Source organism: Sinohyriopsis cumingii, chromosome 11 (assembly GCF_028554795.1).
Source record: "Sinohyriopsis cumingii isolate HCF-2022 chromosome 11, ASM2855479v2, whole genome shotgun sequence".
Classification (NCBI taxonomy): Eukaryota; Metazoa; Mollusca; class Bivalvia; order Unionida; family Unionidae; genus Sinohyriopsis; species Sinohyriopsis cumingii.
Window position 1 is genome coordinate 32719067 of NC_142971.1, and position 27890 is coordinate 32746956.

At 34.1% G+C, this 27890-nt stretch overlaps 1 protein-coding gene across 1 annotated transcript in view; it reads left to right on the forward strand.

Moving 5' to 3' along the window:
- Positions 1 to 27890, forward strand: part of LOC149787874 (reelin-like) — a 198977-nt gene that overhangs the window by 10503 nt on the left and 160584 nt on the right. Inside the window, exons 4-11 of the mRNA XM_089974111.1 lie at positions 2138 to 2208; positions 6714 to 6819; positions 7619 to 7715; positions 11918 to 11969; positions 13451 to 13550; positions 15352 to 16150; positions 23165 to 23313; positions 26714 to 26868. Of these exons, the coding sequence (XP_089830237.1) occupies positions 2138 to 2208; positions 6714 to 6819; positions 7619 to 7715; positions 11918 to 11969; positions 13451 to 13550; positions 15352 to 16150; positions 23165 to 23313; positions 26714 to 26868 (1529 nt within the window). The remainder of the gene's footprint in view (positions 1 to 2137; positions 2209 to 6713; positions 6820 to 7618; positions 7716 to 11917; positions 11970 to 13450; positions 13551 to 15351; positions 16151 to 23164; positions 23314 to 26713; positions 26869 to 27890) is intronic.

The window sequence follows — 27890 nt, forward strand, 5'->3', positions numbered from 1 at the left end:
ACAACTTCTAATATGAATGCCACAATGGCCATCTTGAAACTCTTATTATCGCTACTTTTCTTGATGACTGGTCATCATATCGATATTGTTTTTTCACCAAGACTTCCCTCTTATGATAACTAGTTTGTACAATTATAAGTGGTGCCAATCTGATATTGAAAATGGCTACTATGCCATCTTGGTCCATTAATGAAAATGGTGTAAAGCAGATGTCTGGTATGTCTGCCACAGCAGCTAATTTGAAAATCTTATTTTTGTTGAAGAATCTCAAACATGGATGCAATACTCAGACGTTATAAGGATGAAATAGTCTTATCTTGAATTCCTAGAAAGTGTTCACTAGAGCATCAATCCCTTAAAAGGACTTTTGTTGTTTTACATGCCCCATATTCCCTGATAGTATGGATTATAATTAATGTTCTGATTAAATTTTATCTAGCATGGTGCTGTCTTAATCATGATTGCTATACAAATTGTCAGGTAGTAAAATAATGACTATATTTTTTTTACGTTTCACTGATGTCTTGTGTATTCAGTATTCTTTTTTGTTATACCACATATTGACACATATTGCAGGTGTAAACTGAGAAGTAATTTGAAGAACTTTGTCATGCAACTATCCCCCCAGGCTTTCGGAGTGGGGTGGGGTGGGAGATGGTGCTACATACATGAAGTTAATATAACTCCTGAACTATTAGTGGCATGTGTCTGAGGAATAGTGACATTCCTGTGGAAACAATACAGCCCTTTCCTAGTCCAAAACATTTAAAGACTGACATAATTATTCAACCACAAACCCAGGAAAAAATAAATGAACCCATACGCGATACCCTCACTGGACATGAATAGATAAATGTGTAGCTAGCGTTGGGTACTGGATCCATCCTTACCATCAAGAACAAGTCAAGTTGAAATTTGCAGGTGGGAGGTCAAGATGGGTATTTATTTGAATGAGTTTTAAAAATCTAGCAGAGTATGTTGTGATGTTTTAAAAATCTAGCAGAGTATTTTGTGATGTTTTAAAAATCTAGCAGAGTATGTTGTGATGTTTTTGAAGAATAAAGGTGAGGATTATGTTGTACCTTTCTCTTCATCTATCCATATGTCTGTTAGTAATGTAGCATATTTCTTCCTTCAGTACTGAATTTGAAACTTTTAGAGGTGTTTAGCATGGTCTGTAGATGTCCACACTGGTTTTAATCTTTTCTTTGAATTGGTAATTAATGTAAATATACAGGAGATATCACAGCATAGATATATACATTGCATATGATTTTAAAGAATAAAGCAATTTTGACATATAAACTAAATATTTTAGAATAATAATACATTTAATAACTATTTTTAAAAAATTGCATTTTCCTTTGAGGTGGGGTGGGGAATAGTCTTTAAAAATAATAATTGTTGTTGTATTATGGGTGAAGATCAGAAAGTTGGGATTGTAAAGGCCAGAGCTATAACATTGCAATGTGTTTTGGGATTACACCATTGGATCTTGTCCCAGTGGCAGGGCATTACACCAATTGACACTGTCACAGTGTAAGAGGAATGCTGCTCAAGAGTCATTACTTGGAAATTGTTGAGATTCCTTCCCAGTAACAATATATAGCTTTGAAAGATAATAAGGAAATGAAATGAAACAAAATAATATAGACCCTGTGTCATTTCCCTAGGATAGGGAACTTGCCCCTGGGTTCAAAGTTGGACACTTTTGAGAAGGGCATAAGGAGTAGTCAAAATTAGATATATGTCTAGCACATATGCTGCTTCAGTCCCCAAGGGTATAGAATTTGCCCCAGGATCATAACTTGGAAACTATGATCATCACAGATAACCAGGTACACATTGAATGGACATGAGATCAATCTAACACAGGCCATGGGTCATGCTTTTTGAGTAAGGGACTTGTCCTTGGCCAAGAACTTTAAAACTATCATAATCCCCATCTTGTAACTAATTTACACTAAATGGACATGAAGAGACAAAAGCACATTAACAATGTTACAGAACTGGCCTCAGCGTTAGGCCATATCCCAAGTGGCACATCTTAAAAGTGCCAATATATGTTGTGGCATGCCATTGACCTAATTTTTGTATATATTTTTGTTGTTATTATTGTTCTTTTTATGATTTACAGTGCGACAGCAACTCTTGGCCAGCAACTTCTGTTCAAAGATATAACGGTCTTACAGATGTGCGAATTTGGAGGTAAGACATTTAGGAGGTCAAGCCTGGCTGTATCATTTTTAATAACCCCTACTTAGTGGTATGAATATAAATTCATTTAATCCATCCTTACATCCATTCATCCATCTGTCCATCCTCCTTATTAGGGTGCACCACTTAGCACCAAACTGTAAACAAATATGCATTTTGGTGTGAAGTTGTGTTGTTTATCAAATTTGGGCTGCTGCGATTGCAATTTATTTAACATCACATGAAAAGTTGTTTCTGGCCTCATATTCCAGTGCTGTTCTACCTACTGTGACAGCAGTTATATTGTGAGTGCATTTTGGGATGAACAGGTGATGCACTAAAAACTGGATCATTGTTGCCTTCTTATTAGGTTATTTAACGTTGCTTAAAAGTCATTTTCAGGCCTTAATATTTAAATATTCATTCACCATATCTCCATGCAGTTGGATGCCAATACCTTTTTGCATTTTGGGATGAATGTCTATAATACAAATAAACTGGTTCACTGTGATCTACTTGCCTGGATTAACTCAGGAAGACTTAACAAAATTCTCTGTTGATTTATATCTTGTAAGCTCCTGTTGGTCATAAAGGCAAAAAATCTCATTGTGACCTGTTGTTCATTGTCTAATGTCCATCAGTTAGCACAAGTTTCCTATCACTAATAACAAGCTAGTTAAAACTTTACATGCACACACAGTCATCTACTTGGTCCTAAATGAAAATGGTGTCATTTGTACATCCACTATGGCTACTATTTTGAAAACTTTGCTACTTTTCCAGAATGGAAAGCTGTATCATAATGGGGTTTTCACCTGTCTAATTAGACCTAAATAAAGATGCTGCTGTTTGACATCCAGTGTATCCTCCAATGCAGCCATGTTGAAAATCTTATTGCTACTCCTCCTAGATAGATGATATTTTCACCAGAAAATAATTCTTATGGAGTCTAGTTGGTACTAATTGAAAATAGTGCTGATTTGACATCCAATATGGCCTCCTTGGCAGCTATGTTGATCACTATTCCTTCCAAATGGAAAGTCATTTTGGCATGGGTTTCATCTAAATACTATGATGTCTGATTGGTTCAAAATGAAGATTGTGCTCATTTTGACATCCAGTATTGCCACTACTGCAGCCATATTGAAAATCTTTTTACTGCCCCTCCTCCTGATGGATGGTCATATACATGGGATTTTCTTGTGATGTCTAGTTAGTCCTGAATGAAAATAGTGCCGATCTGACATCCAATATGGCCACTACAGCAGCCATTTTGAACATCATATTATCACTGCTTCTTCTAAGTGGAGAGTCATATTGATATGAGGTATTCACTAGGAGACTTATTATGGCATCTGGTTTTTCCTAAATGAAACAAACAATTTGATCACCATAACAGCTATCTTAAAAATCTTGTTATTACTACCTCTGAATGGAAAGTCATATTAACCCATTTTATCCTGAATACGACTACGGTCATAATACCTCATTCTATCCTGAATACTCCTGTGGTCATAGTATCCCATTTTATCCTGAATACGACAATGGTCGTACTCTACTACGTATGTGTGTAGTGTCTGTAGAAACGTGTTATACAGCACAAATATTTGTGTACTTCTTCACCAACACAGGAAATGGTTAAAGCATGCATTCACAGTGACATTTTAAAAAAACATGATTGGAAAAGAAATTGTTGGCTTGAAAATTGATCAATAAAATGATGGATGACAAATCAGATGTAAACATGGATGTTGTTAGTGAGGGTAGCGACATTGAAGTTGCTGATTCGGATGATTCTGATGATAATATTGACTTAAATGATGTGTTAGGATTGAATCAAGTTGATGAAAGAGATGATGCATGGCTTTTTGCACTTTTTGACAGTGATTCAGAGAATGAAGATGACTTTGAAGGCTTTTAAGAGGAATGGGTCCAGGATGATTTTTCACCTTGGTTGCAGCCACGATTTTAAAAATTGAAAGAAGGGACAACTGTTCAACACCCAGAAGAAGCCAATGCACAACATTACTTTGAGTTACTTTGGGATGATTTAATCTGGAAAAAACTTATTGATGAAACAAACCGTTAGGCTGAACAGTGTAGAGTGTAGAAAAAATCCCTTACTGCTGTGTGATGCTGTTTTACCACAATGTATTTAGAATTGCTTCTCAGGAATCAGACACTGCAGTTGAAATTGGTAAACAGGATAAAATGGGTTAACATGATTTTGCACACAGAAGACTTCTTATGGTGCCTAGCTGGTTCTAAATGAAAACCATGATGATCTTAAATCCAAAATGGTCCCCATTTTGGCCATCTTGTAGATTTCATCACCACTCCTTTTTTGAATGGATAGCCACACTGACATGAAGATGTCACCAAAACCTATTATGATATCTGGTTGGTCCGAAGTGAAAATCATTCAATACTATAACCAATATGACTGCCCTAATGTTCTTTAAAATCTTCTTTTTGTATTGCTACTCCTCCAGAATAGATAGTCAGTGTTTAAGTTAGGTGAAGGATAATGCTGTACTGCTAAAAATAGAAAGGTTTGAAATCGTGATTTTGAGTTAGAAAAATTTTGATTTCTCATTGTGACCTGATATTTGATATCAGAAATGGATTTCAGTTGCATCAATTGTATAACTCTAAAATGTGAATTTCCTCTGTCAGTTTATTTTGCAAGGAAATGTGTGAACCGCATAATGTTTGAGATGAAGGGTATTTTGTCAATGCAGTCAGCCGTTAGGTGTGTAACGTTGCAAAGTACTATCAGTAAAGTCCTTTGGTGAGAAAGATGGTACTATTTTTGTTTTTATTGGCTATGACAGGTAGATGTAATGAACAATTTGATACTTACATCTAATTAATATATTTTATTTTGATAAATAATTTTGAATAGCTTAAAAGACAAATGAAGCTGACATGAAGTATGAGAGAGACAGAGAGAGAGACAGAGAGAGAGAGTACAGTTAGCTGATTTGTACAATGAACAATCAGTAGATATTGTGTTGAGTTAGGGTGATTTTATTTGCAAATAAAGCTATTAAAGCATTATTGATGCTTTTGTTTGAAATATAAAAATTATGAATCAAAACTTAACTTCCAGTGGTTGAAAATTTAGTTTCTTTGCCATTTTCATTTAATGAAGTATTTTAAGTATTCATTTTTAAGTCTAATGATGACTGTAGATTTAATGCAACTTTAGCATCAGTTTCTGCACACATTATCATGATTGTCCATGATCGCAATGATATAGATGTGAACACATATGCTCACACATTTTGATTTTTGATCTGTCCACTTGTTTCTCGTTTTCTATGGACCCCAGTGTTAGTACAATCTTTTCAAAAATGTATGAATTCAATTATGGAATGGGCTATTCTGGTAATTTGAGATAATTTTCTAGCACTAAAATTTTTATGTAGGCTAACTATCAGAATTATTATCCACTTCAAACAGTAAATAGATTCCTTACTGTGAGGCACCATAAAATTGTCTCTCATTGCAGATTTACAATTTCAGCCTAAAGTTGTTATGCTCATTATTATTGTCATTAATGCACACAGCCTATAGTTTTTATGCTCAATAATGCACACAGCCTAGTTATGCTCATTAATGCACACAGCCTATAGTTATGCTCATTAATGTACACAGCCTATAGTTATGCTCATTAATGCACACAGCCTATAGTTGTTATGCTCATTAATGCACTCAACCTATAGTTGTTATGCTCATTAATGCACACAGCCTATAGTTGTTATGCTCATTAATGCACACAGCCTATAGTTGTTATGCTCATTAATGCACTCAACCTATAGTTGTTATGCTCATTAATGCACACAGCCTATAGTTGTTATGCTCATTAATGCACACAGCCTATATTTGTTATGCTCATTAATGCACACAGCCTATATTTGTTATGCTCATTAATGCACACAGCCTATAGTTATGCTCATTAATGCACACAGCCTATAGTTGTTATGCTCATTAATGCACACAGTCTGTAGTTATGCTCATTAATGCACACAGTTAAAACAAAGCTTACACAATAATCTATCATCTGAAATCACTCTTTGCCAATGACATTGAGTAGTTTTCCCCAGGTGAATAATGCTGCTGCCTGCCTTCTTGAGGTTGTTTGTAGGCTAAACCCCAGAGCATCATAATGGCTACCTGAGAGAGCTATATGAGTTAGTGCACACACTGTCTACATTTTCTATATCGGTCTTGTCCCATGTGTATCTGGGGATACAAGGCATTTTTTAGCATTGCATATTTGCATTAGCAGAATAGAAAGAGTGATGTCATATCAGTGATATCATAATTCAATGACCATATCATTTGAGCTCTTCAGTCATCATTGTTGTAACAAGAGCTGACTACCAAAAGCATACCACTCATTTGCATACATCAAATGATGTCAGCTTGAGTCTTAATAATACATAGAAGCACTGTGGAATGTTTTGGTAATGGGACTTACAGCAGATTTTTAAAAAATTGTTTTATTTCAGCTCCAACCCAGGCCCCTCTTCGCCCAGCCCTGGCAGAAGCCAATTCTGATCATGTGATCTTCAGGGATGATTTTGACTCTACCGAATCATTTGCACCAGGACTATGGTAAGGACTAACATAATCTTTTATATTTTTAAAAAAAACTATGGGGTCTGCATTTCTTTTCTTGTCTGTTTAAAATCAATTTCTCATCAATAAGTATCAAATAATGATAATGTATATGATATATCAGCATGTCAACACAATCCTGACTACATAGTGTTGATTAAATGGAAACTTCTAAAAATATGGACGGAAAAATTGTGGAAGATTAAACCATTCTAAATACACATTAATATATAACCCATTGTGATTTTTTTATTTTTATCAAGGTTAATCTTCATCAGTATCTCGTCAGAAAACAGTTAAAATTAATTCTGGTCAGAACAGGTGTACATTTTATGACTTGTGAAGTTTCAGATTAATGCGTTATTTTATCAGATTTGTGTTTATAATTATCATAAGTGATATTTTTGTCAGGAGTAAACATGATCATATTAGACAGTGTCAAGTGAATAAGTGTTTGTGAATATTTGAAAATACTTTTGCAGGGTCAGTATGAATCTAAATCTGTCATTGCCTGTTGCTTTTGTTACATAAAAGTCGCTGGCATAATGCAGTGTTGTACCTTGGGTTGGCCCAGATGATTCTTGCCGATTCTAGACTTTCCAGTTTTCACCTATTGTTACCCCACCCCCCTCCACCTCTCCTAAACACAATCACAAATCTCAGCCTAGGCCAAATGCAAGGCCATCCAGGTTCTCCTGATAAAAAGTATATGCTAGGTCTGCTAAATTTAGCTTTATAGAACTTAAATAGATCAGTTTATGAAAAGAAAGTTCTTAAATCCTTGATTCATTATCAGGTCAGTTCATGATGGTGCCACAGTCGGTGACCAGTGTGGGACAGTCTTGTTTGGCAAGTCTGCTCTCTTTTGTGGGAAGTCAGGAGTTCGTATACTGGTATGTATATTTTTATTTTTATTTTGTTATAGGGTTTAACGCCATTTTTCAGCACAAGATAGGCTATACATGGCGGCCAGTATTAATGGTGGAGGAAGAACCCAGGAAAACCCCGGAAAGAACCACCGACCCACGAGAAGCTACCGGCAAGCTTTCTCACATATCCACATTGGCCGAGCCCAAGACTCGAATCTACGCAGATAGAGGTGAGATGGCAGTGATCCAAGACGGAGAGCGCTTTAGACCACTGGGCCACTTGGGGCCCCCACTGGTATGTATACATAAGTGACAATAGAAAATGTGCATATATTGTTTGCCCCATTTTCGATCTTTGAATACAAATTGATGATTATTTTCTAGACATCTTTTGTGCAAGACTTTTGAAAAAAAGATGCATAAATGCTGCATAATTATAACTAATTATGACAAAATAAAATAATGAATTTAAATAAATAGAAGGATATAATGTCAAGAATAATTGGAAGATAGTATAAAGTGTAGTGTGAATAAGTCCTTTTGATTAATTCTCTTGATTACAAAGGGAAAATAATGGTCTGAATTAGGAAATGATATAATTTTAGAAGATATGTTTGCTGTTAATGGCCAAATATCAGAAAATAATCATAGTTTTGGATGTTTGAAATATGAATTACCATATTTGCCAGCCTATAAAATGATACTTTTTTACCAGAAAATCTTAGCTTCATCTTATACTCCGAATTGACTTGCATGTGAATTTTGTCATCCAAATCACTTTGTCATATGTCACATAATTTTTTGCATAGAAACAATTCTTCAAAAGTACCAAAAAAAATGTGTTAAAACATATTTCAATTTGGGGAAGAGATCGTGTATGAAAAAATATAGGACTCCACATTGAGTATTTGAAACAATTACATGATTGTCAGTATTAAAATTAACTTATATAAAATGTAATTGCTCTAAAGCAGCATGCATTAGCAATATATATTTTTTGTAATATATGCTCATTAAATTTTATACGGGTGCATTAGAATTGAAAAGTTAGAAGATAAATAACCATGACAGAGACAGATATTGCATCACAATTTTCTTACTGTACCTTATAATTAAAAAAATTATGCCCCTTAATGAGAGAGAGATGTATTTATGATTGTACTGTAATCTTTTATTGTTCACTTACTTGATGCTTGTGATCTTACTCATGTACAAAAGTGCAGCACCATATTCCATTAACAATTAATACCACTAGGTAAGCAATTCCTTCTAGTTTTAGTTATCACTTCCATTGTTCATGAAATACATGGTTTTGTAGTGGCATGTGCATGCTAATTAAATATGCTACAGCTATAGTCAGGTTTTCCAGAGTTAACACCTGTTTGAGGTCAAGATTTGGCAGACCAGATCAGATTAGTGAGACTACCAATAGGAAAATGAAGCTAACCATGAATATCATGAATATCATACCGTATAATGAAAGGAAATGCTAGGTGTTACTTGTGTAAATTTCTCAGCTGGTGACATCTTTTGAACTTGCTGATAGGACTAACACCAATTTAAAGTAATATATGGCATGAGCAAAGATCAAAACAATTGCCACCTAAGTACAGGAAGAGTACCTGCACTTGAAAAAATAATCTTATTTGTTTGGAATGGAGAGGTCATTATATTTGCAAAGAAAGTTAGACATCATGTGAAATGGTCATTCTTTGGATTTAACCTAGTAAATGGAGACTATATAGATATAACTGTTGTGAATATTCAAACCTTGAAGGAGTATGGTATGTATTTTCATAGTTTTTATTTACTATTTCATTTATTAATTTTTTCTCTTTGACAACAGCTTTAGCTAAACAGGGGCAATAAGGTGAAGAGAAAAAACTCACAAAGACCTGGAATCTCTCTCTCTCATATATATATATATATATATATATATTGGGCCATATTTTATTTTGATTATGAGAGCAAAAAGAAAAATGTGAGGGAATAATTATGCATATCTCTCTCTGCATCTCTCTGTCCCCAACACACACGCCCCTCTCCCCACTCCACCCAAGTGTGGAAAAAGCATTTTAGCATTAATGATGCATTTTCCCATTGCTGACAGTCTGCAGTAGCATACATTGATACTTTTATTATTTATGAAACCAGAAGTTAATATAATTTAATTCCACACAGCATCATAAATTTTATTCTATATGTAACTCAATAAATGTTCAAATCAGCATCATTGATGTAGTTAAAAGTACATACTACATTTAAAACACTTTGTTTGAAACAAATCACTTTTAGTTACTTTTATTGATCCAGACTAGAAAGGTTACTGAGTTACAGATAGGATCAAATTTGCCATGCTGTGAGGAACAAAGTCAAAAAGATGAAGCCACTGTATTGATCTGGCCTCATTTTATACTAAGCATTGACTTTTATATGGATGAAGGATAGAAAAATTTACCAAATTTGCTTATTTGACCTATGCTCCACATCCGCATCAACTTTTAGGCTGGCAAATATGGTACTATAATTATTAGCAAGACTCATTTAACAAATGTGCTTCTGTTTTAACTCATAGCTATATGTGTGAATAAATTAATTCTAAAACCATCTTAATGTTTGTAAGGTTGATATGAATGATACAATGAAAGGATTCAGTTTTGTGCTAATTCATCAACAACCTCTGGAAGAGAGTTTCTATGTCAAATATTACCACTAGTACTACATTTATTGATAGCTTTTGTCACAACTCCCATGTTGACATTCATCACCATCCTGTGGAAACCTGAACAAGATGTAATTGCAGGGAGACCTAGGTGGTGTTCTACAATTTCATATCTTGCATATGGCTCAAATTTTAAAGAAAAAGAAATTGCCCAGGTTTACTCACAGGTTATACTATTTAAAAAAAGACCATGATAGGTACTGTTCCAAGAACCTTTAATTCTTATTTTTTGTGTGCATGATTGATGGGTGTAATATGGGTTATAGAGTATTCAGCTTGACCTTACTTCAGACCAAAAAAAACATGATAGCTCCGATTGGTCATTTTCGCTTCCTGGACTTCTGAGGTAAATTGTAAAAAGGAGCCAATTACCTTTTTTTTTTAAATTTTATATATTTGGTAATTCATTCATTGCACATTCAGAAGCTTGTATAGTTTCTAATCTGGAAAAATTCATTTTTCACTATTTTAATAACTGATAAAATAGTGTACTTTAGACTAATTCAGGCTGATTTTTTGACCACAAGGGAGCAGTCATTTTAGTTTGCTATGTGCTTAGAGCATGTACAATTTCCACAAGTACAATATCTAAAGAAATTTCAGCCACAGTACATGAAAGTAACATAGAGGTATGCCAACATTCTCTCTGTTGTGCATGTTGCAAAAGTAAAAAACTTCACCATACACCCTACACTCTCTCAGAAGTTCATATCTCTGTTGAGTGCCCCCCAAGGCAAGTATGTGAGCTGCAACGCACAGGTATAACTTACAATACAGGATATTTGAAATATTTTCAGTAAGTGAATTGCAAGAGCAGTAATGGTTTGCTTTCACCTCAGTTTCCAACTTTTCTGATCTTTCTGCTGGTTTAGAGGGTTAAAGACCATTGCAAAATGAAACCAGTCAAATGTACTTGGAAAACCTTGGAACTTACTATTATTGGCCATGACATAGATTGCAATGTTTCAATCACATTAATTTTAATGCTTCCAAAACAACCCTAGACCATTCTTTTCAGTATAGTATTAAGTTCTTATAAAAATAAATTATATAAATTTTATTATGTAGTGGTCTTTGGCTTCTCAACATGTCAAAATAAAATAAAATAAAAACTTGGACTGCCAGAGGACATTTAGGTTAGATTTGCATATCAGTTTAAAGATTGATGATATTTTTTTTTATTGAATTGAAGCATAACATTTAGTATATGGCAACTTAAAAATCAGATTCCAGTTGTGACTTACTGTTTCTATTCATGTCTTGTTTTCTATGGAACATTTTTCACATAGACATAGTATACGACACAATAAATCACACAAGTTAGAGTGTAGAATGTTGTGATGACAATTAATTGCAATTAAATAAATGTATAAATTCACTGTTTGTTGATTTGTTTTATATTAATCGATTGACTGTTTCTTCAATAGATGTTATATCAACCAAATTCTTAATCAGTTGACAGAAATAAGTCTTCAGTTCTTAATCTATGTATTTTTTCTTCCAGGAAACACAGCCCTTAAATACCACAAGTGCACATGCTTTAAGTTTTGCACTGTGTAAGTAGCTTACTGTATTATGCATAAAAAACAAGACAATTTTGACATTATATGACATTATTGTTTTCATTATTGTTAGCAATGGATCAATGTGCCATTTTTTAGACACTTGCATGTACTTTTGTCAAACTTTTTGGGTTTATTTGTTTTCAGGAATATTTCTCACCACTTGCAAAACTAGGTCACAGTACATTCTTTTAATGCTGTCAGTGCTGGTGTATGTTTTTGAATTTAACTACATTTCTCAGACACTGCTGCATATACAGTCCTGAAATTTCATGGTAGGATTTGTCATAGTAACCTACTTTTGCGTTCCAGTAATGATGCTATGTTTGTATGCTTTGAGCTTCATAACTATTGCACTTCTGCATGTGCAATCATGAATCTAGATTAGTGTGTTCATGTTATTGTTGGTCATTAAAAAATTTTTCTCTACAACATCATAAGTTTTGCATCGACCACTATGTCTGTGATATTAATACAGTTATTAAAGTTGATAGGAACAAAATTCTCTCAGTAATTTGAGTGCCAGACTTTCATCCAAATAGGTGCAGGGTAAAATCTTACCATCTGGTCAACTACCATGATGTGTTCCTGGATAAGACACTTTACTCTAAATGCCTTGACACTAAATAATCTACACCCAGCAAGTTGACTGGTGTATTCATTTTTTTTAGGATTAAATATTTACAGTTGTGAGAAGTTGGTCACAATGACCTACTTTTCCTCCTCCAGTGACTACTAAGTTTTCAGATTGTGCACTGGCAAAGCAGGTCAGACTTAGTATTCAATGTAATTCTTGTTTCCATGTGCTTTTGACATTTTACAAGTACCAGATTTAAAGTTACAGTTCAGTCTTCCATAACCTCCCTTAAACAATCACCTCTCTAATTTTCCTTGCTGTCATTTTTCATATATATATGTTTCATCACCCTAAGAAAACACCTCACTTAAGCAGTCAGAATTTTTCCATTCCCAAGGATCAACAAGTCAAAACAGCCTTGCTGTGGTCAGTATCATATATTCCATTTTATATGAATGTGTCTGAAGGCTGTTAAGCAAAGAGAATGCAGAAGATTTTTCTCAACTCAGTACCTTGTCCAATTTTTATATAAGATGCATAAGATTGAAAAAGTAAAAAATAAAAAAATCACCAATGTCATGTTTATTCTTTTTATTCATTCATGACCATAGATGGGAGAGGCATTTATTTTATGTGTGCTACCTTGCCGAATGAATTTCTGATTTCTAGATACTAATCAGTTTTGCATCCCCAAAATAATTTTTTTAATAAATGTGTCTCAGATGTAACATTTTAATTAAATTGATTACAGATTTGAAAAAGAAAAACTTTTAAAATATAAGGGAAAGAAAAAGATGACCATACATTTTTGCTGTTTGATACTGAATATGTTTCCATAATTATTTTCCATTGAAAATTCCAGATTAATAATTAAATTTAAGTCTACTGTGTCTTCCAGCTGCTGGAACCTGTGGTAGCGATATGATTGGTGACCAGGAGATTGTGGTATCTGTTGCTTTAAATGGCTGTACAGTGTGGCATGAACTGGACAGAATCAGGTATACTCAGTGAATGATTTGAATGTTGGCAGTGATTCATGTGCTAAAAGTTGATAAATGAAAGCTTGGAGAATAGGTTTAGAATGTTAAAAATGAGGCTGATATTAAAAATTTTACATTTATTCAAATGCACCAACAGAAATTATAAATTGCCAATCAAGGCAAATCCATTGTTCATAATGACTTATCCTCATGTCATTTGAAATAATTTTTCAAAATTTGTTATGAACATGGGTGTTTCCAAACTTTTTCTTCCCAGTTTTAACCTCTATAATCAGCAAACAGTAATACAGCACAGAAAATATTTTCTAATGTATTTTTCCTATAAAATGTAGGATGTAATGTTTTGTACAGGAATTAAATACAAGTCAAGAACAGGAGAAGAAAAAAAAATTGCTGGAGACTCCATGTAAAATAATAAAATAATAAAATAAACTAGAGACAAACAGTCATACATATAATTATATTGTTATAAAGGATATACAATATATCAATGTAAATTATACAATTTTATATAGTACATTAGCATTAAGTCCATTAGGATACAGAGTATCTAACTTATGAATCCAATAAGTTTCTTTTATGAGTCTATTCATGTCACCATGCACAATATCTATTGGCATGAAAGAAAAATCAAGTAGAGAGTGATTATTGGTGTTAAAGTGTGTTGAAACATTAGAGGAAAACTGAGGATTTTTATAATTTTTTATATGAAAGCGATGATTATTCATTCTCTTAGAGACTTGTTGTAGTGTTTGTCCAACATATTGCATGCTACATTTTTTACAGGTTATTAAATAAATCACATCAGTTGATATGCAGTTGGAGACTCCATGGAAATCCTGGTGATGGAACATGTATGGTTTTTAGCATAGTGATTTGGTACATTGTCTGATGACTTGTCTCAACCTTCGAACCTTGATATTATGGTCATTAAGAGTCCTAAACCCCATGATTGTTTCCACGTTACTGAAATCTAGAATATTTTATGCTTTAGAATGGTTTTAAGGCTGTGCAACACTTTGACACTCCACAGCAACGTTTTGAATAATTTCTTAGTGTATCCACATGTAAAGATGTAATTATTCCATATTGATTTGCAATTTAACAAGCAGAATAATCTCAAGCTTTTTTTATCTTGAAAATCAAATTTCATCTTTGCCTATCCCATAAAGAATGTAGTGTTGCAGTGACAATCGAGTCCACGCCACCTCCCTATACTTTAGATTCATTTTGAATTAGTTCCTTGTTGATGCATGCTATATAACGATTATAAGCTTCTTGGTCTGAGTGATTTTGGAGTCAACTGAGGTTTGTGACAGGATGGACCTTACGGCTGTTACTGAAGATCCAAATCAAGTTTCGAGGTTGGAATTAGAGACAAAGGTGTCCTCAGCTAGCGTTATCATTTATGGTGTAACTGATTGCAAAATTACCAGATGGACCTTACCTGACCATAGATTTCTGATAAAAATAAAGGCTATTTCATTTAAATTTACAAAACACTGATATATTATCTTCTGTTAGAAGTTTGAGTAATGCAGAGACTTACCAGATAGATATGTATCCACCTGGGTTATTCTTCATCTTTAGGTGGTAAAGGTAAAAAGGTAGCACTGTTTCTCATTCCTTAAAAATTTAGATGAAATTAGTTTTTTTTAAAGTATGAATTAGTTATTGCATAAATTGAATTTTAGGGTACAATAGCTTGAATATTTATTCACTCTTTCCAATCATAACTGCATTGTTAAAAATGTTACAAAATATAATTTTCATGCACATATACACATATTTTTTCCAGGGCTCCAACCAAGAATTTTCCTGAAATTCATCTGGTTTACCTCCCTCCAGAAGCAAGAGATGAGGGTTTGTGTTTTGCATGGAAACAAGCTCCCACTTTGGCACCATCGGTAGTGTACATAGAATCCCAGTCCAGCTCATCACCCCCTTTGTCAGAAACCACCAAGAGAAGCACTCAGAGATATACCACTCAGAGATACATCACTCAGAAATATACCACACCTAAACCACCTTTGTCAGTAACCACCAAGAGTAGCACTCAGAGATACACAACTCAGAAATATACCACACCTAAACCCACTTTGTCAGTAACCACCAAGAGTAGCACTCAGAGATATACCACTCAGAGATACACCACTCAGAAATATACCACACCTACACCAACTACCCTCCAAATATTCACTGATGATGAGAGCACTTTCCCTAGACTTGTGCCCACCTCAGCAGTTAATTATGACTATCCAGTATATGGTGATTATATTGTACATGATGAGAAAGAAAAGATCCAGAGAAATGAACCCCTGCGGATGTCTCAGTTCGGAGAAGCAAAATCTGCAACGAAGATAGGAACAAAGTTTGCAAAGGGCATCAAGAAAGGAGGCACAAAGAATAAGGTGGGTGCAAATGAGGTGGAGTCTGGTGGCTATGAGAGGGATGAACCTAGTGGGACATACCAGAATTGCTGGGCCATTGATAATGTGCTGATTGTCAACCTAGCACACACACCATCAAAACTGGAGGACAATTTTGATCCCATGGATCCAAGTGAATGGACATTTTTCCCTGGAGCACACATTAAGGTAAGAAATTATTATATTTGCTGATATATAATGAAAACATAATTACATTCAGCATAGATGTGCTATATAATAATGTACTGGTCAATCGGGGTCTACACTGTAATGATTCAAAAGATTCTTCATTGACATTGATCTGCTGGCACATAATTCAACTGCATGTCTTAGTCATTGCATGTTTCTTGCAGTTGGCAGGGTTCTGTTCTAGATCTGAAATTTGGGTGGTGATATAATATCGGTTCTGTTCGAAATTTGATCCAGTTTTTTAAATACGGGAGGGATTTAATGTGGAAATAAAGGTAGGACTTGCAGATATGAAGTATGATTTGTTTACACATTCAGTTAAGTTTTGGCACAGCTTTCAGAAAGAAGCATGAATCATGCATAGCAGATTAGACTTTTTGGACTCCATATTTTAAACTGGCATTTACAGCATGCCTGTCAAGGAGATAGTATTGCCTAGGAAAGACCTGAATGAGCCATGATTAATCAAATTCGTTTAATTGAACAATACAATACAAACTTTGACAAATAAAGAAATCACAGAGTCTCAGCAACTGTGAACTTTAATTACCTTGAGCATAAATGAAGATTTATGTAATTTCCAATGTTTTCTTGTATATGTAGCTCAGGGTAATAAATACTAATTGGATAAAGAAAGGTAAACAATAAAGAAAATGAAAAAAGTACTTTCCGCTGGAAATCTTTGCATTAATGGATGATACTGTTGCATTTAAATTGTCAGGCATAGTTTGAACATAAAGGAAGAGCAGTAACCTTTTGCTTATTCTCTAAGTTATTGCTTAAATTCATGGTTTTGCTTAGATATTGCACAGTTCAAATAAGACTGTAATTTTTTTTCAAAGTGAAAACACATCAGAAAAGCCATTCGAAAGTCTTTGATTTAATCAGTTTGGTGTATCCTACTTTCTTTAATATGAATGAAAGAAGGTTACTGTGACCTATATTTCAAAATCCATACTGGTTAAATTTTGCAATTCAAGTTTATTTATCAATCTCTGTTCAAGCTAGAATCCCCAAACTTTATGATTATATGTATCTTTATTATTACCACACCCTGTGCAACAAAGGTCACTGATCTACATCTCATATTTTAATGGCTTTGGTTAAGTGTTTTTATTGGGCTTATGACAAGTAGAATGTTTGTAACATGTATATATATACTATTATACCTAGATTCATTAAACTTTGCAAGGGTATGCACCATGATGATTAACACATTCTCATCACAAAAGTAGGTTCCTGTGACACATATTTTTTCTTGCTTCACTGTCTTAAAGTTTGTAATTATAGTTCATTTCTCAAGCTTTGTTCATGCAAGAATCATCAAACTAGATGTTTGTATGCTTTTCCCCTTTTTCCAGTGGTCCTGGTTTTTCCTACTTTCTACTTTCTTTTGCAGATTTCCTATTTTCCCCTACTTTTCTCGTTAAAGCCTTACTTTCAATCCTTTAAAAAAATGTTATGCTGAAATTAGTAACTGCATCAGCAGCCATAGTGAAGTGAATTTAGGTATCTTGTCTGTCATGTGGAGCTGGAGGCTTATGTGCCAAGTTTGGTCATTTCACCATGTATTTAGGCCATGTGCCAAGTTTGGTCATTTCACCATGTATTTAGGCCATGTGCCAAGTTTGGTCATTTCACTTTGTATTTAGGCCATGTGCCAAATTCGGTCATTTCACCATGTATTTAGGCCATGTGCCAAGTTTGGTTATTTTACCATGTATTTAGGCCATAAGACTTTAGATGAGCACAGCAGAAACTATACATTGTGATTAATTAAAAGTGATAGGAGTACTTAGATTACAATATTATCAATGGGTACAAATATTTTGTTACCAGCATGAATCCTCACAATGGGAAATTGCAATCTGTACAGACACATGTTTATCATGTGGGGGGGGGCACAATTACTACCAAACCTTCTGGACTTTGTGATGGTTAGCAGCGGGTGGACATTGCAGAAGAAGGCTAAACCAGGTGGAATGTATGCAAATGAAGAGTGCTTATAATTCTGGACAATTGATTCATGGTGAACTACCTCTTCAAACAATGGGGGATGATATCACTGGATACCCAAGTCAAGGTTTGGTAATACTTGGTTTCACCAGTATCATAAGCATATAAGTCTGATAATCCCAGACATGCTTCTTTCTGATTCATTATCAAGTGGAGGACAGCTACTTCATATGGAGTGATCTTTTCATCCATCCATCTTCCAATGAGTTAGTAATATATGGGGTTGACTGATGTTAGATACTATTTGTAGTTACGTAGATGGTTGCCCCCGAGTGGCCAAGTGGTCTAAAGTGATCACCATTACGGATCACTGCCATCTCACCTCTGTCTGCGTGGGTTCGAGTCTCGGATTTGGCTAATGTGGGTATGTGAGAAAGCTTACCAGTAGCTTCTCATGGGTCGGTGGTTCTTTCCAGGGTTTTCCCCGGGTTCTTCCTCCACCATGTATACCTGCTGCCATGTATAACCTATCTTGTACTGAAAAATTGCATTAAACCTTACAACAACAATAATGAGGTAGATGAAAAAAGGGTCCACCTTGATTTCCCTACCTGTATCCAGAGGCCTGGGCTGTTGATACCCTTTCAATCACCTAGGAGGGAATATAGGCTTATGCTTTCCCTATAACTGCTTTAGTACTGAAGCTAATCCAGAAAACAAGGGTCAGGGTTTGCAATTCTTATTATTCCTCTCCAATGGGACATTTCCTGAATCAGTTACCTGCTTGATCTGGCAATGGACATACTGAGGAAAGTCTTAACAACCTCCATGCTACTCAAGTAACCTTAGTCAGCAGTATTTCTGCTGTGTCTGAAAAAAACCTTCATTCAATCCTGATTCTTGTCAGAGATGTCCAGCAAAAAAGATCATTGCTTTGATATGGAGACGATTGGGACAGCAAGGCATCATCCTTTTTGAAGGCATATGAGGGGAAGTGGCAGGTTTTCAGAAAGTTATGTTAATGACATCACACCACTCTCAGAATCCATTTCTCGGTTGGTTAGCTTCCTTCTTTTCCACTTTGAGGACAGAAAGTTAGCCCCAGTCACAATCTTGGTATACCATTCTATGATTTCAGACACATTCATATATTATGGAATATATGATACTGACCACAGCAAGGCTGTTTTGACTTGTTGTTCAATTTTCACATATCCAGACAATGGAACTTTCCCTGTGTCTTGATTTGGCTCAACTCGTACAAGGTGCTAGATTCCTATTTGGCTATGAGCTATTGCAAAAACCTAACCTATGCTAAAAGTTAGGTCACAGTAACATTCTTTTTTGTAATGGTGTGGTACTAATAGAGAATGCATACAAGGATCTAGCATATATTTGACATAATCAGGACATCAAAGCAACAGACTTACAAATTTTGATCAATAGATTGTCTTGTAAACCAGCAGATTTTTTTGTTAACATAAATTTTCATATTTTAAGGGGACTGAAAGGAAAATAAGTGGAGTTTTAGACATAATATGTATTCACTTCATTTTGTAATAAAACTGCAACTTTTGAACTTGAATCAGATTCTAAAGGAAACATTTACAATGTTAATAAATGAATACCAGCCATTGTATTGTCAATTAAATGAAAAATAAGAGTTTTATATTTCATAGTTGACTGCAAGGATTTCTTTAAAATAAAATCCACAAGCAATTTTTATTTTGACAAGATACTTAATGGTGACGTTCACTGTGATTATTAAGTTTCATACTTAACAATCTCTCAATAGTTTCCTGGTACAGATTTCCCTTGAATCACTTTGTATTTTTCAAAGAATGGAAAATGTACTTTCTGTATCAGCATTAGAAATGGCAAGGACAAAATTACTACACCATCCAGCCTGCAAAGAAGTTCACTGGCTGGGTTTTTCAGGCTGCTGACTGTTTTCCAATACATATTCAAGATACATTGACCCCAATTAGGAAGTTTTAGGAAGGTCCTGCATTGGACTTGAGATGAATTCCTGGGTCTCATTTTTCTTAACTTGCTTTGACATTGTAACATCAACAAACAATACATTAGCTGCCCTTAAATATTCCTCTATAAATATCTTAATCAATGCGTAATAATTAAAGAATACAAAAACTCAAAATACTAACTTACATGTTTCTGTCAAAATCATGTTTTGGTCATTTTCCTTTTTATTTAACCAGCCAGTTTTAATTAAAAACTCAAAAGCTATTATTGGATCCATTTATTACTTATAATAAAACATTCTACATTGACCTTAAACTCTCCAGATTACAACAGTAAGGAAATTAATTAACAGCTTGTGTAAACATTTTAACCTTCTAAGCCGATTACTTCGCCTCAGATCAGTGCACCAGTATAACTTTTCTGGTACCCAGTAGACTGCTTCCCGATGTTTCTATACTGTGTGAATGAAAAGCATAACAATTCCATCTTTCTTATCAGAATTTTTTTCAAACTGTTATTTTTGGAAAATTAGTAGATTTCAACTTTAAAATAGTACGTGCAGTAGATAGCATTTTAAACAGTATTTATGACCTACCACCAGTTGAATCGCATTTATTATCTAGTTTGATGATTGTACCATAAACAGAGCATCAGAAATACACTTAAAACAAAAGTTAGTGAAGCCTAAAATATTGATCATATTGATTTACTTTTGTAACATGAGACTAGTACTTGTCATTATGTATATTTCAACAAGTTTCATGAATCTAGGTGTAATAGTATATATACAGGGTTCAACAAACATACTCTGTCATGAGGTGAATGTAAAAATTAACCTAAACCAGTAAAATGTAACATTCTTTTATGGTATGAGAATGTTGCAGAAGGTAACTTGTGTTCCCCAAAAAATACCAAATTACATTAACATTAGGAATATTAACATTAGGAAATTAGTCTCTACTACCTCAAAGTCTTACCCTCCCTTTCCATCAATACAGCTGATAAATGAGGGGAAGTAACTCCTCCAGACTAACTCCCTTGCTTCCACTTGTTGGTCACAAATATCATGGATATTTACTAGTTTAAGCTTGATGGATACTTATAATAAGATGCTCACATTTGCAAGAAGAATGGAAGGGATTGATAGTAATGTGATTGGCTACATCATTTTCGAGGAACATTGTTTACTAAAATAATTAATTTCTCTATCACATAAATTACTCAATCACATCAACATCAGCGGAATAGGTAAAAGGTAGAAGAAACACTTGAGCATCCAACCTCTTCCCACATCACCCTGTAAGAGCATGATAACTGCTTTACTGAAAGGATGAATTTATTATAATATGAAGGTAGAACAATAGAAGATTATGCAAATTTTATAAATGTGAAGGCAATCCCTGTGGGATCCCACACCTGGCTGTTGACTTGCATGCAAATGATTTCTTTGCAAATCCAGTGAAAGTTGTAAAGTTATGCCTAGGGCTGAAGTTGTGCTGTTTTTTTAAGAATTTGAATAAAGCCACAAATGCTTAGAAATTTTTTGTTGGAATAAATATGTGAGGTAAATCATCATTCTTATAGTCAACCTCCCCCCTTTCATTTGGAGAGATGCACAGATTTGATTAATAGAGACACAAAAACAAAAACACTCCTCATATATGTCAGATAAATGAATTGTAATTATTGTACTTAAAGAAAAGCAAGAAAAGTAGTATAATAATATAATTAAGTCACCATAAAAATGCATTGTGGTCTGAGTGAATGAACAGATAGTCACAAAGTACATACTAGTTTCATTTAATATGCATATGTGTTTGAGGTGAGAATGGTAACAAGCATTTAATAATTAGTTTAGTTTTTCTTATTTTAAGAATAGATAATGGACCAAACCTACAGTCACTATTTAATACAAGATATTTTGTTGGTTCAAGATTTTCCATTTGATTGTAAATACATGATGGAAACAGTGTTTCAGCTTATAAGGCATTACAAGTCATTGAACAAATGTGACATGTCAGTCATTGGGGTGACACTGTTTATATTTGGCAAAGGTTTGTTTCTTCTCAGACAACCAACTCCAGCTGTGGTTTACAAAAAACTAAACAAGCCCCCCCCATACATTAAAACAAATGTACCAAATAAAGACTAAAGACATGGAAAGCTTGAAAAAATCTTTGAATGAAACCCCTTTCCATCAAAATTTGTTAATGATAACTTTATACAGCAATTTATTTGAATAGGAATTGATGTCAACTGCCTGAAGAACAAAAATAATACATGTAATAATGATAATTATCTAAAGAATAATGGCATTATATGCATAATATTTGCTTAAAAACCTGGTTTGAAGGGCGTGAACCTGCATTCAGAGGTCATCTGTGGCTTCTGTTGACAGGTGTATCCAGAGAGAGAGAGATAGAGACAGAGTACACAAAACTACACAAAGATATATATATATATATATATATATATATATATATATATATATATATATATAGATCTGTGGGGAGGGAGTGGAGAATATTATCTAAAGTCTTTTCTATTTTAACAGTGGTATGATAAACACCAAGATCAATTCATTAAAAAAAATGACAGAGAAACCTTTATAAATAAAGACCCCCAACAAACTAATGTTTTTTTTAAACATAAAATACATGGCTGCCCTGAATGCAGTGATCTGTTGGTCAGCAGGTCATTAAACAAGTAATTAGGGTCAGATACATTTGCAGACAAGTTAAAATGTCTGCGTTAGTTTACCTACATGGCAGTGGTTATTCTGTTATATGTCTGTATTTGCTGGAATGCATTTGTCAATCTGGCTGAAATTTTACAATGTAAAGTAATTGACTAATGATTAGTTGATAAGTGACTAAGCAAAGAAAAATGTAACACAAACAGTGGTAAGATGTTCCCAGCTTAACGATGTCCTTGTTAGTTCTGTTGGTAGTAAGACATATTTTAATTAATAATTTTCTCCAGTTCAAGCAACAGTTTATATTTTATGTACTTATGTAGTTAATCAGCTTAAATGTCTGTCTGTCTGTCTTACAGCAAAAATGCCACTCAGAGAACAATGCTATGGTGTTTGACGATGAACCCTGGCTGAATGGGGCTGTCACCAGACCAGTAAATCTAACTGTAAACGATTACCAGATGGATATCATAATGGAACAGCAGTTTGATTCCAAGTCCCATACAGGGTATTCAGGCTTTCTTATGTACAAAACTAAAGCTTAAATTTACTCCCACAAATATTCGAAACTTGCTGATTACATTGGTACTGAATAAGACATCGGCATCACTTTTGTTGTTTTATTAGCGGTTTAAAGTGCTGTTTACAAGTGGGATATAAGGCACTTTTACATCTTGATACAGTCCATCATTTTCCTGAGGTTGAAACTTGAGATAGTCACTAAGTTTAAGACCTTATTTTGCAGTACTGACCATATCATAGACAAAAAAATATCAGTCAGAAGGTGTTGGGTGTCTTTTCTTCCAAAATTTCAACAAAGCTACAGATGAATTAACAATGGCCTGTACAGCATTTAGTCTGAAACAATATTGTTAATGAATGTTCTTGATTAAGTCAGTCACTGTCACAGAACATCACATGCATTTTAAGATGAGACATTTAATGTTTTCTTATTTAAAAATGTTAGCCTTTCCTGTGATAAACATGAAAGTCATTGGTTTGTGAATTTATTTCATGTATAAAATATTGTAACTGCTTATACTGTTTTCGCTTGGAGATGTTTTCGTCATTCATTTCTTTCAAAACTAAGCTGAAGCGAGAGACTTTTGTTCCAGTGCCACCTAAATGTGCTGAACCATCAAGAAAAAAAAGCAGAAGATATTTCCCTACTGATAGTCACACTAATTTCATTCCACTTGTGGGTCTCTAGCCATGCCAGGCTTTACCAAGATAGTAAAATTCCTGACAAATCCATTTGTAAAGTTTATTTTATTTCAAGCTTGAGGCATATTTAATTAGCATGTAATAGTTCTGCATAGCTTTCTAGCTCTTGGCATAATGTGAGAATGGCTAATGTAATTATGAAAAGAATTACATTATACTTGCTTTTATGTCAATGCAATGAAAGTTGACATGCCCCCCAATTTTAGGGCTCCAGAAATGCCAATTTCTCTTTAATGTAATTAGAACTAAATTTATTTAGTAAGTATTATTATGGAAATTAATCTGCCTAAGAGTGCACCTTTTCAAAGGTTTTTTAAACATTTTTTGCATGACTGACGTTGTGAAACATTTTCAGTGTGGCAGATCAAAAGAAACTGTGATCATTAAACAATTAACTGAAACAATTAAAATTAGCTGAAAGAATGCAGAATGGCCCATTCACTCTTAGACCAGGGACAGCTACAGATACAATCTACAATGAAAAGGAGCTGCAGGACCTGAAAAGTGCTTACTACTGGTCCCTTAGCACAAAATGAATGGACTTAAATTTTTACATATGTGTATACAGTAAATACATGGTTTTTATATATAAATATATTTTCTAAACATGCATTAATGGTATTTAGTGATGTTTTTAGAGAATATTATTTTTGTTGATTTGTGCTAAGATACTTATGTCCCTCATTTTCAAGCTCTCTCTCCCTCAATTTTGGTGGTGGTGTCCCTCAAAAATGTTTTTGGGGTAGGCATATCTGCAAATCTTTGAATTCAGTTATAGGTCAGATACCGGGATAGAAATTGTATGTCAGAATGATCCGATTCACTATATCCCTTATTATATTAATTCCACACCTCTTGCAAATAATGAATGTTAAATCGACATTTTTGTGGTCCACATTATCCTGTAGATTTCACTGTCTAATGTCATCTGGTATAATGACCAAGAATTCATCCTGATTGTCTGATAAAGTTCTGAATTTCTCCATCATAGTCTAGTCATTGTAAATAATGGTCTAGTCATCATAAAAATATTCCGACTACATTGCCTTGGTTTTACTGTCATTAGCAGGTGCTTATGTACATACTTAGGTTGGGTTCTGTAAGTAACCCTTTGATAATGCAATCTATGAAATCAATAAAAGGCTGTAACTGAACATATATCAGTTGTGTAGAAAAATCACATGGAGTTCAAATAACTGCCCTCTGTTACTTGGCACTAAGCAAGTATCCGACTTGCTGCTCGATCAAAGGGTTGCCACATGGGAAAACAAAGAGCATGTGACTTTTACAAGCCAATGTTGTTGTTGTGGGGTTTAACGCCATATTTCAGCACACAATAGGTTATGCATGGCGGCCAGTATTAATGGTGGAGGAAGAACCCGGGAAGAACCACCAACCAACGAGAAGCTACTGGCGAGCTTTCTCACATACCCACGTTAGCTGAATCCTAGACTTGAACCCATGCAGACAGAGGTGAGATGGCAGTGATCCGTAACGAAGAACGCTTGAGATCACTTAGCCACTCCGGGCCCCTACTAGCCAATGGATTAAGGTCAAACAAACCCAGGAAGTTGTAGAACTCCACTTGGCACTGAACAAGTATTAAATTTGTGGTGTGGTCCAAAGGATTGTCAATTTAAAAAAGTGAGGACTGCCTTTACAAGCCAAGGGCTTACTGGGCCATGAGCACTTACAGAAAACTTGTGAAATATTACTTCAGAAATAAATCTAACTTATAGAATAGAAATACAGATATTAAATCAAAACTTCTATTGCACCAAACACAGTGTTTGTACAGCAGATCATAAATATTAATAGAAATACAGGTTGTCTGCAATTGCACAAAATTGGAAGCAATTTGCTTGCTAGTAAACACCTATGTTAAACAATATGGATGGACACTTCACTTTGCAGTGGGTAGTATTTAATTCCTAGACCATTCTTTCTCTCTCAACAGCATTTGACAAAAATTGTAGGAAGTTATTGCCTTTGCTTTACTTGGAGATTGCCCTTCAATTTCCTTTCATTAATGCTTTAAGAACTTCATGGATAGAAAATAAATTTTGAATGAGGCTTTTTGTAAAATAGACCTTGACCAATACTGATTTTTGCTTTTTTTATGTGAAAATTTGATGAAGTTATGGCCCCAGTTTGACATAATCTTTTAATTGCATCATTTTGTTTAGGGCATCTTAGCATATGGCTACATTTCTTGGATGTTTTTTTTAGTTGTTAGAACAATGTAATATGACTAATAGTTAATGTTAATTTTGCTCTAAAATAAATCAGAACTTGTAGACATGTGTTTTTTAAAACCAATTAGAACTTCTAGACAGATTTATTTTACATTGTTTTGGGGATCTTTCATAGAACATACTGTACCATGTTATCAGTGTTCTGTAAATTGTTTTTTTTTCATAGAACATACCTTGTTATCAGTGTTCTGTAAAAAAATTTTTTTTGTGCACATCATTTTAAGTGTGACATGCAAAAAATAATATATTTTGTATTGGCACTTAAATTCGTGGTTATTCCCTACATGGACATAGTATTTATTATGTTAAATATCTAAACTTCAGGGTTTAAATTCGTTTCCCACAAAAGCGATTTCATGAATAAATAAAGAATCAGTTCATTTACAATCAGTATTACTTTTATCAATGTTTTTAATTTGTATGATTCAGCTGGATAGTGGAAAAGGGTCATGTGGATGTTACCTGTGGCATTATCCACAGTGGGAATTCTGTGGTTTTTGATGGTCCTGGAAAATCTCGCCGACTTTGCACTCCTTACATGGACACGAGGAAGGCTGGAAATGTCAGGTTCCATTTTGGCTTTGGTGAGTTTTGTATCTTCTAGATTATTACCTACATAGATAACTTTCTTGTGTTTAAGGCAATCCACATTAAACTTTGTAAAATCATCACTTACTGCACAGCTAGAAGTGACATGCTTACTTTTATTATAACATTATTGTTATAGCATCTCTTTTCCCTAGGTATGTCATATCACTATTTATTCTGGGAGAGATTTAATATTGAAAAAAAATAAAATGGTTGTAAATTTCTTATATTATTTTAAGAATTGTAATAAGAATCCATGATGGACCTTTGGAAATCTTCAGCAATTCATGACCTGCTGTGAATAGGCCATTCAGGCTTTCATAGTTCTTGAAAATCAAAGTAATTGCATTGATTGCATCATAGTAAAACAATTCACTTACTGACATACCTATTTTGTTGTGTATTTTATAAAAGGATTCTTTGATCTTTTGCCTGTGTTACTTTAATGAAGTTTAAATGCTTATTCAGGTATTATTTAATGGAGAATTAGCGACAAGGTACTTATTCCGATACTTTCAATGTAATGATCTTTACCTGGCAATAGATATTCATGTAAGAGTCATACAAGAAAATGAACCAACCTATATATGTTTTAGTTATTTTTGATTTCTTGCATCCTGAGTTAGGTTAAAGAAATCAGTGTATCAAAGAGTTAAGTATTCTAAAGCTTCACAAGTGACATCATTCAACTTTCCTTCTTTATTATTGATAATTAGCACCCATATTTGAACTACAAATACCTAGATTCATATGGTACATTATGTAATGGCAGATGTGGGTCTTTGCTGTTTAAAGTTGTATGCATGTTGTGTATGAGAAGATTGGTAAACCAATGTAAAATAGATCAAACATGTGCTTGCAGATAATCCAAGCCTATTTCAAGTCTTCGTTGATGTTTTAAAGGGATTAAAATAATGATTCATCATTTCTGTGGTATGTCGTGTTAGACCCATCTTCAGATACAGAGATTAAAATTGTTACTCACTCAGTACTGCTACACTGATCCAGATTAAAAACT